A 17,451-nucleotide genomic window follows, 5' to 3' on the forward strand; every position below is an offset into this window, starting at 1 on the left:
CTGCATAAAATGTCAGGAAATTATCTCTGTACTTTTTTTTTTTAGTTTCAGGGGTAGAATTCAGTGATTCATCAGTCGCATGTAACACCCAGTGCTCATCACATCACATGCCCTCCTTAATGTCCATCCCCCAGTTACCCCATCCTCCCACCTCCCCTCCAGCAACCCTCAGTTTGTTCCCTAGAGTTGAGAGTCTCTTATGGTTTGTCTCCCTCTCTGATTTCATCTTATTGTATTTTTCCCTCCCTTTCCCCTATGATCCTCTGTTTTGTTTCTTAAATATAACTGAAATCATATGACAATTGTCTTTCTCTGACAGAGTTATTTTGTTTATCATAGTACCCTCTAGCTTCATCCATGTTGTTGCAAATGGCAAGATTTCATTCTTTCTGATGGCTGATATTCTATCAGACGCACACCACTGTCTATGTACGCTTACATTTAAACAAGTCCTCTAAGTGAATAGTACAAGTTTTCTTCAGAAAAAAAGATAGTCCAGTTGAGGCTTTTTGAAATATTCCCATGCTTCAAAGTGAGAATCACTGAAAGAGATTCTAGCATGAACACTTTTAAAAGAGGGCTGTCATGCCAGGCTGTGTCTGTCAACCCCACAGATGCCTGCCTTGGGGTGAGCGTTGGCCGGACCCCTCAGGCAGCCTCCCCTGGACTCTCCAAGCCCTTGTACCCACAAGAGTGGGCAGCCTGTGGCTGGGTGGGGTGCAGCCCAGATCATCGCACATCACACCCCGTCCCTACTGGACACGTGGCCAGACCCCCAAACCTCACAGGCTCCTAGAAGGCTCCCCAGTTGTGTTGGAGATGAGGCCTGGGGCCGGGCACCCCTGTGCCCAGAACACTGTCACCCCCCAGGGGGACAACAGGAAGGTCAACGTAGCCTTCTCCCCATATTCTCCCCCCACTGATGGCCACACAAGTGTTTTGAGTGGGTTTCGTATCCGTCTGACAGCCCTTTTTTGGAATTCTTTTGCATTTTAAGTGATTTTAAAAATCTATTCCTGATGTTATCTTTTACTTTGGAATCTCTAGTAATTATTGGATAAGTTTTGTGAAATACCGTCATCATTGGGGATTACTCCCTAAATGATGTTTCTTAAAATCAATCTATTTTATCTACCTTTGAACGCTCTGGCCACTTTCTAACCACTTTCTATTTCTAAATAGAACACTGGAGACCCCCTCTTCCACACTCCACGCCCCCCCCCCCGTGCCAGCTGGGCTCCAAGTCCGACCACCAGGCCAGGAATCAGAGTCACCGACACCAGGATGCCTTGATATTCAAGGGAAATGCAGAGTGACGCCTGCCATCGGGGCCTGAGGTCTGACTTTCCTTTAGAAGGCAAGACACAGAGCAGGGTCCTGCCAGGGCAGGTGGTACCACAGTGGGAAAGAGTGGGGGGTCGGGAGGAGGGAAGCAGTGGGGTTCCTCGGGGACAGGGCAGAGGAAGGCCAAGGAAGGGAGGGGCTGAGGGCACGTTCTCTTCATTCTCAGCTTTACCGAGGGTCTGCCTGGGACGGGAAGCGTCATTTCCGATCCTCTGCATAAATACACGAGTATGCATTCAACTTGCATGGGGTCCCTCCAAGAAAAAATGTGCTGGGAGGGCCTCAAGTGAAAGCCCCTCATGCCATGAAGGCGTCCCCTACCCACAAGGGCAGATGAGCCTCAAAGTGCCCGTGGAGCCCCCAGTGGAGGGCCAGGCTGCAGAGCTCTGGGCCTTGGGCTCCGTTCAGGGCCGCGGACGGGCCCTGCAATGGCTGCAGTGGTCTCCAGGCCTCAGCTCCTCTTCCGGCTGCATGGCCCTGAGCATCCACCACATTGATCAATGCTGGCCATTGTGGCGGTCACTCTGAACCGCTAGGACAGCACATCTCTGTGTCTCCAAATCAGAGCACGTGGGCTGGATTCTCTCACAGAACTTCGGCTTCCTTTCTCCCACGGCACGGGAAGATTCCAGAAAAGAGCAAAAGGCACTTACTTTTCTTATCTGTTGTGTTGTGCACTGTCACCGTGGGGACTCCAGGACCTGAGTGGGGAGAGAGGAGAAGCCAGAGAAGAAACAGAAAGAAGGCTGTTTAGTTTATCTGAAACACAAGAGAATCTAGCCTTCCTTACAGCTCGCACACAGCGGGCTGTTGCAGGCTACGTGTCTAACTTCGTGCCCTTGGTAATCACAAGGAACCCGGCTCAAACTCCCAATATGCACGTTGCCGGAAAACCACAAACAGCCTTTCACGGAGCCGTCCTTGGTGCACTCCCTCCTCGCTCCACGGTCCCTGTGCTGACACAAATCACACACAGGGCATCAAGTTCCGGTGAATGATTCCAGCGGCGGTCCTGGACGGGTTCGTCCCGGAGACGTCGTTCCCTCTGCTGGCCTCTTGTGACTCTTCGCAAACACTTACTAACCTAGCAGGGCTGTTGTGCGGATGTTGGCCTGTGTGTCTGTTTCCCCCTGCGTGACGTCAGCTTGCAGCTTTCCAGCTCCGAGGCCGTCAGGAAGCCCAGAGCCCGGAGGTGTGAGGGAAGGTCCGGCTCCGGGCAGAGGGGCCCTCCTTGGCTTCAGTCTTGGTCAATGTCCTTGTTCTCTTGAGGGAGAAGAGAGTCCAGAAAGCAAAAGGGGCTTTCCAAATTATTTTTTATATCATTTTGAAAGTATACTATGTGGCAGGCGATCGTTCTGGCCTCTGCTCTGCCCCCTTTGTGAATTCACTCTGTTCCAGACAGCTGGACTTCTGCAGGCTGGAAGGGCGCCCACCGTTCCCTCTGCCGCAGACACTGGCATGCTTGCTAGTTTTCCTCATTCCAGTCTCTGCTGAAATGCCTTCTCCACCCACCCAGCGGGAGCCTCCTTGGCTATGCCACCAGCCCCTACCCGTCTGTACTCCCTCCCCATTTAGAGAGCTTCCCTGCCACGTTCTGTGAAGTTGGGACCTTAGGACGGGGATTTTCAGTATTTGCTCACTGGGTTTGTCTTCAACTGCACAAGAGTGTAAGCTCTAGAAGAGTTGTCTTACTCACTGCCATTATTTCTAGCATCTAGATGGTGTTCGGAATATAGTTGGTGCTTGATTTCATATTCATGGAGTGAGTGCTGAGTGGGGGTCACAGAGCATCCAAGAAGGAGCAGGGGAGGGCTGCCCCTTGGCTTGGGGGACTGGGCACAACGAAGGCAGAGAGAGGAGGTGGGAGGCAGGAGGAAGGCAGGGGGGCAGAGGGAGAGAGGGCCATGGCGGGGACACCGTGGCCAGGGTGCCGCCTGCTCTCTGCTTCAGGCTGGGGATGCGGGGATGCTCTGAACTCAGGGGTGGCCACATCTGAGCCAGAGGACAGGTACTGTTTGGGGAGAGGGATGGCTGGTGTTGAGCTTCCCTGGGATCATCATAACTTCTTGCATGTTTCTCTGGGACCACATGATAAGCGGCTCCACTGAGAGCCTGGAAACCTGCCATAGATCCCGCTATTCTGAGGACTTAGAGACCCCACTGCGGTGGCTATCGAGTGGAGGTCCTAGTCCAGGCCCAAAGAGGATGTGCCACTGAGGAGCAAGATGGGGCTGGTTCAGCCAGGCCCCGGCTAAGCTGAGAGACAGACTGTGGGTCGCACCAGCCATGGCCCTCAGAGCCTGTCCACGGCCCAGGGACTGGACCCAGACACTGCCCAGGGCACATCCAAAGTCCGGGAGGCCCAGGGGTCTTATTTCCCCCCACCCCTTCCCTCCTCCACCATTCACCCATTAGATAGGATTGCCCAAAAAGAATGTAGGATATCTGGTTACATTTTAATTTCAGATAAACAATACAGTGTTTTGTTTTGGTTTGGTTTAGTATAAATATGTCCCACGCAGTATTTGGGACTTACCACTAAAAAAATTGTTGTTTACCTGGAATTAAATATAATTGGGTGTCCTGCATTTTTATTTTATTTTTTTTTAAAGATTTTTATTTATTTATTTGACAGAGAGAGACACAGCGAGAAAGAGAGAGAACACAAGCAGGGGGAGTGGGAGAGGGAGAAGCAGGCCCCCTGCAGAGCGGGGAGCCCGATATGGGGCTCGATCCCAGGACCCTGGGATCACGACCTGAGCAGAAGGCAGATGCTTAACGACTGAGCCACCCAGGCGCCCCTGTCCTGCATTTTTATTTGATAAATCTGACACCATCTCCCCAGGGGGGGCGGGCAGCAGTGATCTGAGAGTCTAGGTGTTTAAATCTAAAGAGACAGCACTTACTGAGAGGGATTTAAACATTGGCTGTGGGTTTAAATTATTGAATCAAACTAAGTTTCCTGGCTCCGAGATCCATTTTCCCCCGTGGGGAGCTCATGTGGAAGAACAGATCACTTATTGAGAAATAAAGAAACTACATCTATTTTCTTTGCACATTTCAGGGTGAGTAAATTTGCAAACAGAGCGTATCCTACATTTTTATTAATAATGTAAACAATTATTATTTATTTAGTGCCTACTATGTAAAGGTGCTCTGCAAGATCTATAATATAATTCATAATCCTCACAGCAGCCCTATAAAGTAGATGCTTCTAACCCATATTTTACAGATGAGAAAACACAGGTTCTGAGAGTTTGAAGTCTTTCATCTCATCCATACAATCAGAAACTCATCCCTCCTCAATTTTTAATTCATGAACTTGATAATATGTTTCTAAAAAAAATGCAAACACTAAAGAAAGGAGTAGAGTGACAAGTACAACACGCTTCTGACCCCCGCTTCCCAGAAGGGACCTAAGCGCTTCTGAAAAGTCCTAAGATGCTTCTCTGTGGTCATATTTACACATAAGCAGATATTTTAAACAAACAGATTCAAATAACATAAAAACACTTGCATGTAAGTTGGCAGCTTTATCAAATCTTAAGGTTGCACCCTATTGCCTTAATTCTTGTTTTTTTTTTTTTTTTTTTAATAAAACATAGAACACAGACTTGAGGGCACCTGTCCACCCTTTCCTGATCTCCGCCTGCTCCCTTCCCAGAGGCAATTGCTCCTTGGTACCTCCCTGCACACTTAGAAAGTCTCTCTGCCGCATGGCATGTACCCACAATCCTGGCTAGGGCCCACGCCAGCTAATAGAGCGGCCGGGGGCCGAGGCCACACAAGCGGCATCCGAGGAAGCTCGTGCGTGCAGCGCAAGTCAGCATGGACCTGGGGTCTGACGGCGCTGGTGGGGCACGGCCGGGCCGCTCCAGGGCTGAAACGTCCTGCAGACACCCTGCACACGCCCACGCCCACGCACACGCCCACGAGGAGGCTCGCCGTAGACCATTCTGGGCGGCAACTGTGCCTCAGCAATGTGGCCCGGCTAGCCGTGAGCAGAGGGGGCAGCCGAGATGCGGTGCGTTCACACAGAGAAGATGAGCAGGTGCACGAGTGAGCAACTGCACACCCAAGGACATGGACAAAATGGAAAATATACTGCTGCATAAAAAAAACTTGCAGAACGGGAAATGCTGTAATACACAATTATACAAATATTTGTAAAGGCTGCGAAACTCTTTTAACAGAGGTACAATATTCCATTATATGGCCAAATGATCGTTTATTCGGTGCCTTCCCTACTGATGGAAGTTTAGGCTGGTTCCTTCTGTTTCTTGTTACCATAAATGGTGTTGCAGAAAACCCTCGTGCTCATATCTTCGCACACAGGTAAGACTGTCTGCCAGTTAAGTGAGTTACCAGCAAGGCAATTACCGGGTTAGAAGGTTTTATGGTCAGCTTTCACTAGATGAGCTTGAGGTTTCAAACACAATCCCCTACATTCAGTGCTTACAAACAATGGAAGTTTATTTCTTGCTAACGTTACATCCTGGTAGACACGTCAGCTAAGTCCCGCTGGGTTCTCTGCTGGGCGGCGTCTTCATTCTGGGGCCTGGGATGGAGCTCCAGCCCTCGTCTGGAACATGCTGGCTTACCCCAAAAGTGAGCCGGGGAGACACCCAGGGGCTCCTAATATGTCTGGGCTCAACCGTCATTCACACTGGCTCTCATGCCTTTGGCCAAGGGGTGGGAGAGAGCTCTCCTGAGGGGGAGCTGGGGGTCACGTGGTGGTGGGGAGGGTCTCCGGGGATGGGGGTCTCTGTGAGACACTGGGGACAGTGGTCTACCATCCCCGGCAGAGGCAACACAGATTCTGTCTCAGTGCTTTCTAACTTACAGTGTATGGGGGGGGGGTCTACATTATAACTTTAAACAATGTTTGCTTTTTCCACTCTGATGGGAAGATAATGTATCTTGGTATTTCTCCAATTAAATTTTTCAAATTTTGAGTGACGTGGGATATCTTTTCATGCTTATTTGACATTTGTATTGTGTGCATGTGGGTGTGATTGTGTGGGTGTGACTGTGTGCATGTGTGTGATTGTGTGTGTGTGGATGTGACTGTGTGCATGTGTGTGTGTGCATGTGTGTGATTGTGTGTGCATGTGTGTGTGTGCATGTGTGATTGTGTAGGTGTGGATGTGACTGTGTGTACTGCGAAGCACCCTTCATCTGCCGCAATTACACTTGCTTGTCCCCACGCTATTTAAGAATTTAGCTCTTTACCGTGCCGCCGCAGATGCTTCTCCTTTGTTCTTTCTAATTATCACTCAAAAAAGTGCCCTTAGCACCAATGGTAGCAATTGTCACACTGAATTGCAATTTTAAAAAAATGCAACTGCTCTGGGGCACCTGGGTGGCTCAGTCGTTAAGCGTCTGCCTTCGGCTCAGGTCATGATCCCAGGGTCCTGGGATCGAGCCCCGCATCGGGCTCCCTGCTTAGTGGGGAGTCTGCTTCTCCCTCTGCTGCTCCCCCGCTCCTTCTCACTCTCTTTCTCAAATAAATAAGTAAAATAAAATTAAAATGCAACTGCTCCTACCAGGTTCCCACCACACCCCCGGCGAACAGCAGATGGACAGACAGACACACATATACTCTCTCTGAAATCCTTGGGCTGGCAATCTGTGTCCCCCCAGTGCCTATTCAAAATCTGGGAGCCAGCGCTGCATACAAAATGTTTGCTGAATGGATTAATGGCTAATGAACAAAGACCTTTTAAGCACATACTTGGCTGTGACATATCAAGGCAGCAAATTTGAACCAGGCTAAGGAAGGGTCTTGTAAGACCATCCTGTGTCCCTGTGTCTTATAATTCAGGTTCTCGTCCCTCTGTGGATACTTAGCCATCGCCCACCCCACCTTTTCTCTAAGTGGCAACAGTAGCTGTCTCCATACTGGGTCTGAATTGTGTTCTTTTCCTTGAGAGCCTCATCACAACCATGCCATATTCCCACTATTTTAACATAGAATATTCTTTAGAATAGCCAAACAGACATAAAACAGACAAAAATTACATTTAAAGAGGACACAAAAGTTAAAAAGCAGCCCTTATGTATAATTTAAACCTATCGATTCTAACCTAATCCCATCCAACCTTCCAGATCCCGTCCGAAGGTCAGCCCCTCCTCTGGGAGTGGGTGCCCCTGGGCTGGCGGCCATCTGTGACCCAGGAACCGGGTTCTCTTCCTCCAACTGCCTGCCTGCTGGCTCCCTGGGCCTGGTGGTCTAGAAACACTGCTCTATGTGGGTTTTAAGATTACTCAAATAGTTTTCAGTTTTCTATGATGGCCAGGCTCCTGAAAATTGGCAGATGACTTAGGAAAGCACCTAAATTACAAAAAATTTTCTCATAAGAAATAAAGAAAAAGTAGGGGAGTCTCAATTTGCAATAGATATTTAGACTTCATGATACTTTGATCAGGCCTGGGTTAGTGTTCACCTAAGAGTTCTTTAAAAAAAGAAGAGAAGGGACATGCCAAACACACGAACAGCATACACAGGCTTTTGGGAGAGCCTGTAAGTAAAAGGAAGATCCCTAAGCCCAGTTTAAACAAGAATGCTTTTACTAATGAGCCTTAGGAGGGGTTTCACTGAAATTTTAAACTGGTCTTCTTTCCTCTTCTTCCGAAAAATCTAATGCACACCCAGCCAACAACTCACAGGTTAAATGAGTTGCTTTGTACAGTATGAAGCTCTTGCTATTTTGTCCCTGCTCTCTGCAAGGCACTGCCTCTCTGTTATCTGTGCACAGATTATTGTGATGGAAATCTGGAAAATCTGGCTTTTTGCTTTATAGGCAGCCAGAGCCTCATAGGACTCTGCTCATCTGCTATTCTTCTGACAACTCCTGCTCATGGTTTCTTTTTCCTTTGCCTATAGCTCAATTCAACACACATATATAAAGATTCCCCCATGTGCAAGGCATACTGCCAAGTCCAGGGGAAACAGCCAGAAACAGATAAAGTATTTGCTGTCAGGGACTCAGAGTCTGGTAGGGAAGACAGACAGGCACAAACTAGGCTTTGATGCCACACAGTGAGCACGATCGCCAGAAGGTGCGCGGTGGAGAGGTCAGCAAGTTGACTCCCACAAGCAGGGACATGGTAGGGAGGTTTGCTCTGGTTGCAGCTCTGCCCCCAGTTACTTTCTGGTTCCAGCTCTGCAACTTTCCCTCTCTGGGTCTCCCGTGCAGAACATGGGGTTGTCAAGGTCTGCTCTTAGCAAGAGTCACAGAGGCGGCTGCCTGCACTTTGGGGTTCCTCCTATATGCCCGGCACCGTGCTGGGTGTTGGAGAGACCCTGCCTCAGCTTCCCAGCCCGCCGTGAGACTGGCACACACCACTGGAGCCTCCCTCTAAAATGCAGATGTGGACAAGTAGCGGGGGGCAGCGAGACCTGTACCGAGAAGGAGAGTCTGTTTTCCGCCCTTCCGGTATCTGGTCTCGTCTTAGGACACAGGACATGCTTTTGAAACCATACTGTTATATTTCACCATAAGCTCCTCTCTGCATCGAGGTGCCACATTAAATATCCAATTAATTCTGTGCGTGCATGTCTGTTGCCCTATCCTTACGCACGCACTCCTGCATTCACGTAGTGCATGCATGTGTGTGAACACGTGTGTGTAGGCATAAAAACACTTAATAGGATTCTCTTAGTCCTGTCCTGATGTGTCTGAAGTCCTTGGTAGGTAAGCCTGTCTCATAGCTGGTGGACCCTTGGAAGACGCACTGAGAGCATGAATGTTCAAAGCCAGGTGCAGAACCGTGTGCTCACGGACAGAGAAAACTAGTTCTATCTGCTCAACCTTTGCTTCCAAAGACATAACTGCAGCAAAATCAACATTTGGCTTCTTAAAAACTTTCATTAGTGACAGAGACCATTTTGACTCAAGTTAGATATCTGACTTCCACGTGCATATTGTGGAATAAATAAATTGCTTCAAATAGATCGAAGCAAGGAATTCACAACCAACACGTATGGCAGTCTTGATCCATATAATCCCTGCAGTCAGGGGCGGAGCATTCAAACCACAAAGGGAAAGGATCTGAATTACACAACAGACTCACAAAACAGAAAACCTTCATTTTTGCATTTCTGGTTTTTGATGCCCTTCATGTCAGAACACTGATTTACACCTGCTTGACCGGATGGGGAAAAAGGACACTTACAGATGGAAATGAAGTAATGCAGAAAGACACAAAACTGGAAAAGAAAAAAGTCATCAGAATAAATTAAAAAATAAAATTCACAGTGACCATGCTCACCTTCATCCCTCTCCTCCTCCTCCTCGGGGAATGTTTATGTGACAGACAATTTGCAAGCAAGGCTAAGCCCACAGCATGCAAGCAAGGGCGCCACCTCCCCGCACCTCTCATGAGCACTGAGCAAGGGTCTCTGCCGGCGGGGTGAGCTAGAGATGGGCTCCTCTGCCCGGAATCCAGATCTATTTATCTGCCAGCTCATGCAGTATGCATCCCCATACACGAAGTTTATGCACCAAGGTGATAGGATCATACCAACAAACAGCGAGCCAGCCCAACTCCTGGCGCTTTCACAGAGGATAAAGGTATCTGTCCTAAAGAAGTATTTCCTAGTCCACGCTGCCAATGGATTTCGTTGCTGTTTGATTTTGAAACCTTGTGATCGCTCCCAGGGAACCTGGCACGTGAGGGTCTACCTGCTATGCCCCACAGCACTGGGTTTTGCTTCAGCCAAATTCCGTGTGTCCGGGGACCTTGGATGAGGACACACTTCCATGTGGCAGCCTAAGTGTGGTGCATAGAAATCAGTGGGCTGTTTTATACACTCACCAAGGATGGTGAGAAATGTCATGGTAACTTGGTACGGTCACATGTAACCTCTTGCTCTAGAAACTGAGTGACGCTTAGGGCTGGTGACAAGGGCTTGAAATTTAGCTAGCGTCTTGGGGCTGTTGATTCATAAAGCCTTAGGTTTCATGAATTATCTGCGCTGAAGACATAGCATTATTTTTTTTTTTAAGATTTTATTTATTTATTTGAGACAGAGAGAATGAGAGACAGAGAGCATGAGAGGGGGGAGGGTCAGAGGGAGAAGCAGACTCCCCGTCGAGCAGGGAGCCCGATGCGGGACTCGATCCTGGGACTCCAGGATCATGACCTGAGCCGAAGGCAGTCGCTTAACCAACTGAGCCACCCAGGCGCCCGACACAGCATTATTTTTATGCCCTTTGGGCATTAACCTGGGTGGAGGTTTGGCATAATTCAGAGTCCAACGTATGAAAGATGGAGCTCAGCTTTGCCCGTTTTGCCAGATTAGGCAACTACAGGAAAAATGATGCAATGTACAGTGGTTGTCACATTTGTGCTAAGCAGGGCTGAGCCTGGATCCCCACTGTGGCTCGGGTGCCGCCATGTCCCTCAGACTGATGACAATACTCATCATCTGTGATTCCAGAAGCCCTCTGATGAATTTCAGCTAAAGTTCAGATTGGTTTTTTTTTATTTTTTTAAGATTTTTATTTACTTATTTGAGCAAGAGAGTGCGTGTGTGCATGAGCGGGGAGGAGGGGCAGAGGGAGAGGGAGAAGCAGGCTCCCCGCTGAGCAGGGAACCCGACGCAGGACTCGATCCCAGGACCCTGGGATCATGATCTCAGCCAAAGGCAGACGCTTAACCGACTGAGCCACCCAGGTGCCCTCAGATTGCGTTCTAATCTGAGCACCAATGGTATCCTTACGTCTAATCTCTTCTTCTATACCTGGCATTTAGGAAACTCTTACAACTTTGTATCCGACACAGGGACATGTACAGTGTCTTACTCAAAGTCAGTGACCAGTTGATATTTGCTGATTAAATGATGGATACAGAATTTATTGATGGGATGCACCCCTTGGGAACCTGCGAGGTTGAGTGGAGTCAGTTCAGAGGCTGTGGCACGTTCTTCTGAATAACCTCACAGTTGTCAGTTACCTGTTTTAAAGACCAGTTTTGGGCAAAAGATAATCTAGAGCTAACTTCTGTAATGAAGGTATTGTGAGTTTGTTGACTGCATCAACAGTCAACAGCCACGCCTCCTAGCAAGGAAAGGGTTAAAGGGTTGTAGCTTTCTTAGGCGTCTGCTACAGAAAGACCCTATTCTAAGGGGCATTTGAGAGTCTTCCCAGCACTGTCCTCTCATCAGAATAAGTTTACGATTATTCAGCATCTGAGGCAGGCCAGCGTTGCAAGCGTCTTGCATAGAAATACCTCCAAAATATCCACTTAAGTAAGCCAAACACACTTCCCACGCTGTTACACATGGGTTCTCCCTATAGCTGATCTTCATTTCCGTCAAGCGGACTCTTCTTAGGACTTAACCTTTTTGCCCCCACATTTATTTAATCTGCAAAATGATGCAACAGAACTAGATCAGAGGTTTTCAAGGGAAGCACCTGGGAGCCTCGTGAGGGCTGCTATTACAATGCTGAGCATCCCAGTGAGTTTCCTTTTGAAGAAAGGGCTCTGTGGCTTAAAACACATTATAAAATGCTGGGATTAGAGGATCTTTAAGCTTCCTTCTGCCCTGCCATTCTATGCATCTAAAAATATTCCCGACACCCTCCAGCTAGAAGTCCTTAGTTCTCTGAATTATTTAATAATTGTTTTACTGCTCATGTTATACTGCTTTCTCCCTGAATTACTGTCTTCATGAACATGTACCATCTCGGCAAACTAAAGCCCCAGCCCTGGAGAGCAGCGACTGCAGGAGCTCGGCACATCGGGCTCCCAGCAAACGGAGCACCCTAACTAAACATTTTTTAAAATAAATGAACAAATTTATAAAAAGTGTAAGATCTCTTGGGGGATCTTGTGGGAATGTGGATATAAAAGTCTTCCTTTGCTTTGGGATGGAAAGGTGGGAAAAGAAGTGAGAAAAATAAACCAACACAGATGTTGAAACTTGGGTAATCATTGTTCTACAAAACATCACCAACACTGGGGAGAAGGGAAAAGGCAGTGATACTTTTACAGAAAGAGAGTAAATTTTGTGCATGGGGCATGTGAGCATGTGTGTGTGCCCCTGCACGTATGCACATATGTGCGTGTGAGCATGTGTGTACCTGTATGTATGCACATGTATCTCTGTGTGTGAGCGTGTGTGTACATGTATGCACATGTATCTGTGCGTGTGAGCGTGTGCACGTGCATGTATGCACACCTGCGTGTATGCACATGTATCTGTGCATGTGTGTGCGTGCATGTTCTTACGTGTGTATGAGTGTGTTGTCCACACCAACAGCATGTTACTAAAACTCATGCTTTAAAAACTCTATGAAAATAAAATCTCTTCCCCCCAATTTCCTCATTTTTGTTATGTCAGTGGGCAATTTAGAGTAATTTAAACAGAATTAATGATGTAGAACACCACAGCAAAATACCTTATAACACATAAGTGAATGCTCTGTGGAGAAGAAGTAGAAATGTAATTTGAACAGCCACATGAGTGGCACTTTTAATTAATTTTCTCCTGCTTTAGTAGCCGTGTTTTTAAAGTGTGACAGAACAGATGTTCTCTCTTAAATACCAGCCCCCCAACCGCACACTGTTTTTATTTGAAGTCTCAGTTTCCCGAGTGGGCTGGGACTGGGGGCGATGGAGTCGGCATGCTTCATAGGGAAATACTTCCAGAAGAGAGAGAAGAAAACAAGTCAACCAAATGCAGTCCTTCCCTCGGTCGGGGGGCCCGTCTCTAAGCGAGGGGTGCATCTTAGAAGCAAAGCCTCAAGAGCTCCCAAAAGGCCAGCAGAAGTGGCAGAAATGAAGTTCACAGTAATTAAATAGGAGCGGGACCCAGAGGGTGGGCCTCAGGCTGACTTTGGTGCATCAGAGATGAACGGGGGGCTTTAAACCCTTCCTGGGAAGCATTTCTGAAGGTCACGATGTGTCTCAAGGTGCTCATTACCCACCCCCGCTGCCCAGGACACAGACTTCTTTAAAATCCTGCCCAGGAATCACTTCTACCTCAACTGTCGCTTCTTAAACAAGACAGCACTAATAGGCACAGTGGATGGATGTTTTGTTTACTATTTTTCGTGGATTCTGAGACGCCAGTGACTGCGAGATGAACCACTGGTTTAAATAAGATTTTACTGGGGTGCCTGGGTGGCTCAGTCATTAAGCGTCTGCCTTCAGCTCAGGTCATGACCCCAGGATCCTGAGATCCAGTCCCGCATTGGGTTCCCTGCTCAGCGGGAAGCCTGCTTCTGCCTCTCCCACTCCCCCTGCTTGTGTTCCCTCTCTCGCTGTGTTTCTGTCAAATAAATAAATAAAATCTTTAAAAAAATAAATAAGATTTTACAGAGATGGCAAGATGCATGTTGATTTCAGAAAAACTAAGAATGTGAGAAGTCTATCTCAGAAGCAAGGAGACGGTGTTTCGCACACTCTCTATCCAACTCCAGCTGTACCAAGATCACCGGGAGGGCCTTTAGAAAGGTGGAGGCTGGAGGGGGCCACTCCAGTCTCCAATTCCACAGTTTGTGATGGAGCCTGTGAATTTGCACATCCAGCCGAGCCTGTGTGCTACTCTTTGAGAAGCACTGCTCTAAGGTAGTAAGTCAGAGTGGGATTTTCGGTGGTTGAGGAAGGGTCTGGAGGAGCCCCTACTTGGGGACTGTATCAGTTTCCCAGGGCTGCCATAATGAAGTTCCAACATCTGGCGGGCTTAGGACAACAGAATTTACTGCCTCACGGTGTGGAGGCTGGGAGTCTGAGACACACAGGTGTCAGCATGGCCAGGGGCCCCCTCTGAAACCTGCCTGGGAGGGTCCTTCCACTTCCGGTGGTGGCCAGCAGTCCCTGGTGCTCCTTGGTCTACCTGCCTCTGTTGTCACGCGGCTTTCTGTCCTGTGTGTCTGTCTCTTTCCCTCTTCTTATAAGACACCAGTCATTGGATTAAGGTCCCACCTTATTCCAAAATGATTTCTTCGTCACTAATTACGTATGCAGCAATCCTATTTCCAAATAAAGTCACATTCCGAAGTACTGGGGTTAGGACTTCAATATATTATTTGGAGGGGAGGGGTGGGGGGGACGCAATTCAACCCACAAAGGGACCTAGAGGCAGCTCTTACTTTGTGGTCAGAAAAGCCACATATGGTACACACCGACCCTGTTTGCAAGACACTCCCTCCTTCCCTACCCCCAGAGAAACTTTCCATATACATGGTACTCAGCTAAACTGTGTGACCGCCCTAGGCCAATGACATACAGCACAGACGCAGATCACCATCAGAGCCAAGTCCCCCTGGGCACTTGTGCCCTTGGCAATTATCCTGAGCATGCACCCGTTAGAATCTTGCGGTGACTGCAGACAGTGGCTCCAAATCACAAAAAAGAAAAAAGGGGCTCTTTTATACCCAGGCCTACAAATGATGATCATTCTGACAATAAATAAATTAAACTTTACTTCTTAGGTAAGAGCATAACGTTCATCTTGTCTGAGCTCGCCCACGTAAAACCATGTGACCCTGCTTTCTGAGCCGTGCTCTCCTCACATGTAAAATGTGGACAGCTATGCCGTTTGTAAGGACTAAATGAAGTCGACGTTCTTTGCAGTTCTTGGCATTGCAAGAGTGAGATAGATGGAAGCTGTTATTAATAATTATTAATAATGTAAACATCCCTTGGTAGCAGATGGGAATTCAAAGGAGATGGAAGTTTGATGCTATGCTTAAGATCTGGAGGATGTGGGGGTCTGCCTGCCCAGGCAAAGTAAAATTCATCATCTGTGTGTTTCTTCATTTTGTTTCGATTTGGAAACAGTTGAGGTGATCTATCTGGGCTGAGTGCTCTGGGGACAGACTCTCTCTTGCCCTCTGCATAAAGATGTGCACACCTTCCACACTATCTAGAAAGGTCCAGATCCTGGCCTAGATCTTCAATATCCACTTCAGCTAACCATGAAGGCCACACCAACTATTTCTTATACCCAGAAAGTAAATAAAAATCCTTTGTCTACAGATACATTCCATCATAGTTTGGTCATTTTGGCCTAATTTTTGCACAAAATAGAAACATAACAGCTATTAATAACTGACCTCTATGTAAATTCACATCATCAAAGCAAGAGGTGAAACTACTTCCCACTACAGGGAAAAGGTGACAATAGTTGAAGGCCCCACCTCTCAGGTATGAGTCAGAGCTAGGGCAACAACAGCAACAACAGTAACGTCATCATCGTCACCATCATCACCATCAACATCACCATCAACACCATCATCATCATCATAATCATCATCAACACCATCATCATCAACACCATCATCAACACCATCATCATCAACATCAACACCATCATCATCATCAACACAATCATCACCACCATCATCATCATCACAATCATCAATAACATTGTCACATCAACAATAACATCAACAATGAATAATAGAACCATTGTCATCAACCCCATCATAATCACATCAGCATCATCGATGTCATCATAATCATCAATAACACTGTCATCATTATCAACAATAACATCATCAATGATGGACAACAGCAATAACATGGTCATCATGATCATCAACAATAACATCATTAGCAATGAATAACAGAACCATTCTCATCAATAGCACCATCATCAACAACAATGTCATCATCATAATCACATCACCACCACTGCCATCATCATAGTCATCAATAACACTGTTGTCATCATCAACAATAACATCATCAATGATGAAGAACAGCAACATCATCACCACCACCGCTACTAGGTTCTGCTATGAGTGCTTTATGAATAATAATAATTTAAAGCTTATGACAACCCTACCAGGCAGGTACTATAATTATCTCAATTTTACAGACAAGGCAGCCAAGACACAAGGAAGTCACTTACGTTTCTTCCCCCTTGGTAAGGACCATTTGCCATTTTTCCTCCCCATTTTTACCAGTTACCAAATGCTTTCTTTCCTGGCTACCTATGGCTTTTATAGTTTTTCCCAAAGAATTTGCTATATTCTGCCCTTTATTGTTCTCCAGTGGGTGGTGTCTGTCTCCTCGACAGTAAGCTCCTGGAGCACAGGGAACAGTTCACACCCATGACGTGGGTGAGGTAGCCCATCCCAGCTGAAGCTCTTGCCAGCTCCCTTCCCATGCTAGTCCCCTTGATGGATTTCACAACATGTTTAAGGTCCCTAGACTCTGGGCTACTTGAGGGCAGGGCCTCTCTGTCTTGCTCATCCTTGCATGCCTAGCCTGCAGTCAATATCTGGCAGATAGTGAGCATCAGAGAGAGACTTCTCGGTTTGGACGGCTCTGTCTCTGTGGCCCCACTGGGTGGTGGACAGAGTCAGTGCAGGTGGTGTGATTTACACACTGGAGCGGGCAGCAGACACTGGCAAATGCCCCGTATTGCACCGACCCCATACAGGCCTGGGAAGGCAGGTACTAACATGCAGGGCTGCAGTGCCCTCTTGTGTCCAGAACTTCACTAGGGCTCAGCATACATGTCTGTGGAAGAAGCATTGGAGGAAAACCATCAGCAAAAATGGCAGTTTGTCCCCGTGCACAGGAGATAATGAGAGTGGTGTTCATGGGCACCTGGAGAATTCAGGTGTGGAAAAAATAATACTGATTCTAGCCCCGCCCGTGCCCCTGATTAACTGTGTGCTTTGGGCAAGATGTATAAAGTGTCTTAACATTCTCATCTGTAGAATGGGTGGTGGCTCTGTGGCTTGGCTAGTGGGAAAGGAAACAGTGAACTACTGGACTTTCAGAGCAGCCTCTAAGGCCTAAATCTATGGACTTCTGTTAGGTAGAGTCTTACCACGCATCTGTGACTTCCCTAAGGTCAAGGACGATGCCTTATTCAAATGCATACAGTCGGCTCCAGCAAAGTTGCTAGCACATAGAGGATTCCTCGGTTCTCCCACCCCCCTGCACACATCTCAGTAACAGCACCGATCACATGAGATGACATTTCTGGTAAGGGTGCTCCCCCCTCAACACGAGTCCCTCAAGGCAGGACCTCTAATTCTTTGACTCCTTAGCATCTAGAGGCATACAGCAGCTGCTCAATAATTTAACTGGATGAAAGAGCGAGGTGAAAGTCAGAACCTGTCTTAGGGAAGTGAG

The 17,451-nt window shown here is 47.5% G+C and overlaps 1 protein-coding gene across 1 annotated transcript in view; it reads right to left on the reverse strand.

Moving 5' to 3' along the window:
• The window catches only part of DPP6 (dipeptidyl peptidase like 6), a 545,484-nt gene that overhangs the window by 25,963 nt on the left and 502,070 nt on the right, over positions 1 to 17,451 (reverse strand). The window contains exon 15 of the mRNA XM_081800883.1: positions 1,998 to 2,045. Within this exon, the coding sequence (XP_081657009.1) occupies positions 1,998 to 2,045 (48 nt within the window). The remainder of the gene's footprint in view (positions 1 to 1,997; positions 2,046 to 17,451) is intronic.

This window comes from Leptonychotes weddellii, chromosome 12 (genome assembly GCF_054177405.1).
Source record: "Leptonychotes weddellii isolate Sample4059 chromosome 12, ASM5417740v2, whole genome shotgun sequence".
NCBI lineage: Eukaryota > Metazoa > Chordata > Mammalia > Carnivora > Phocidae > Leptonychotes > Leptonychotes weddellii.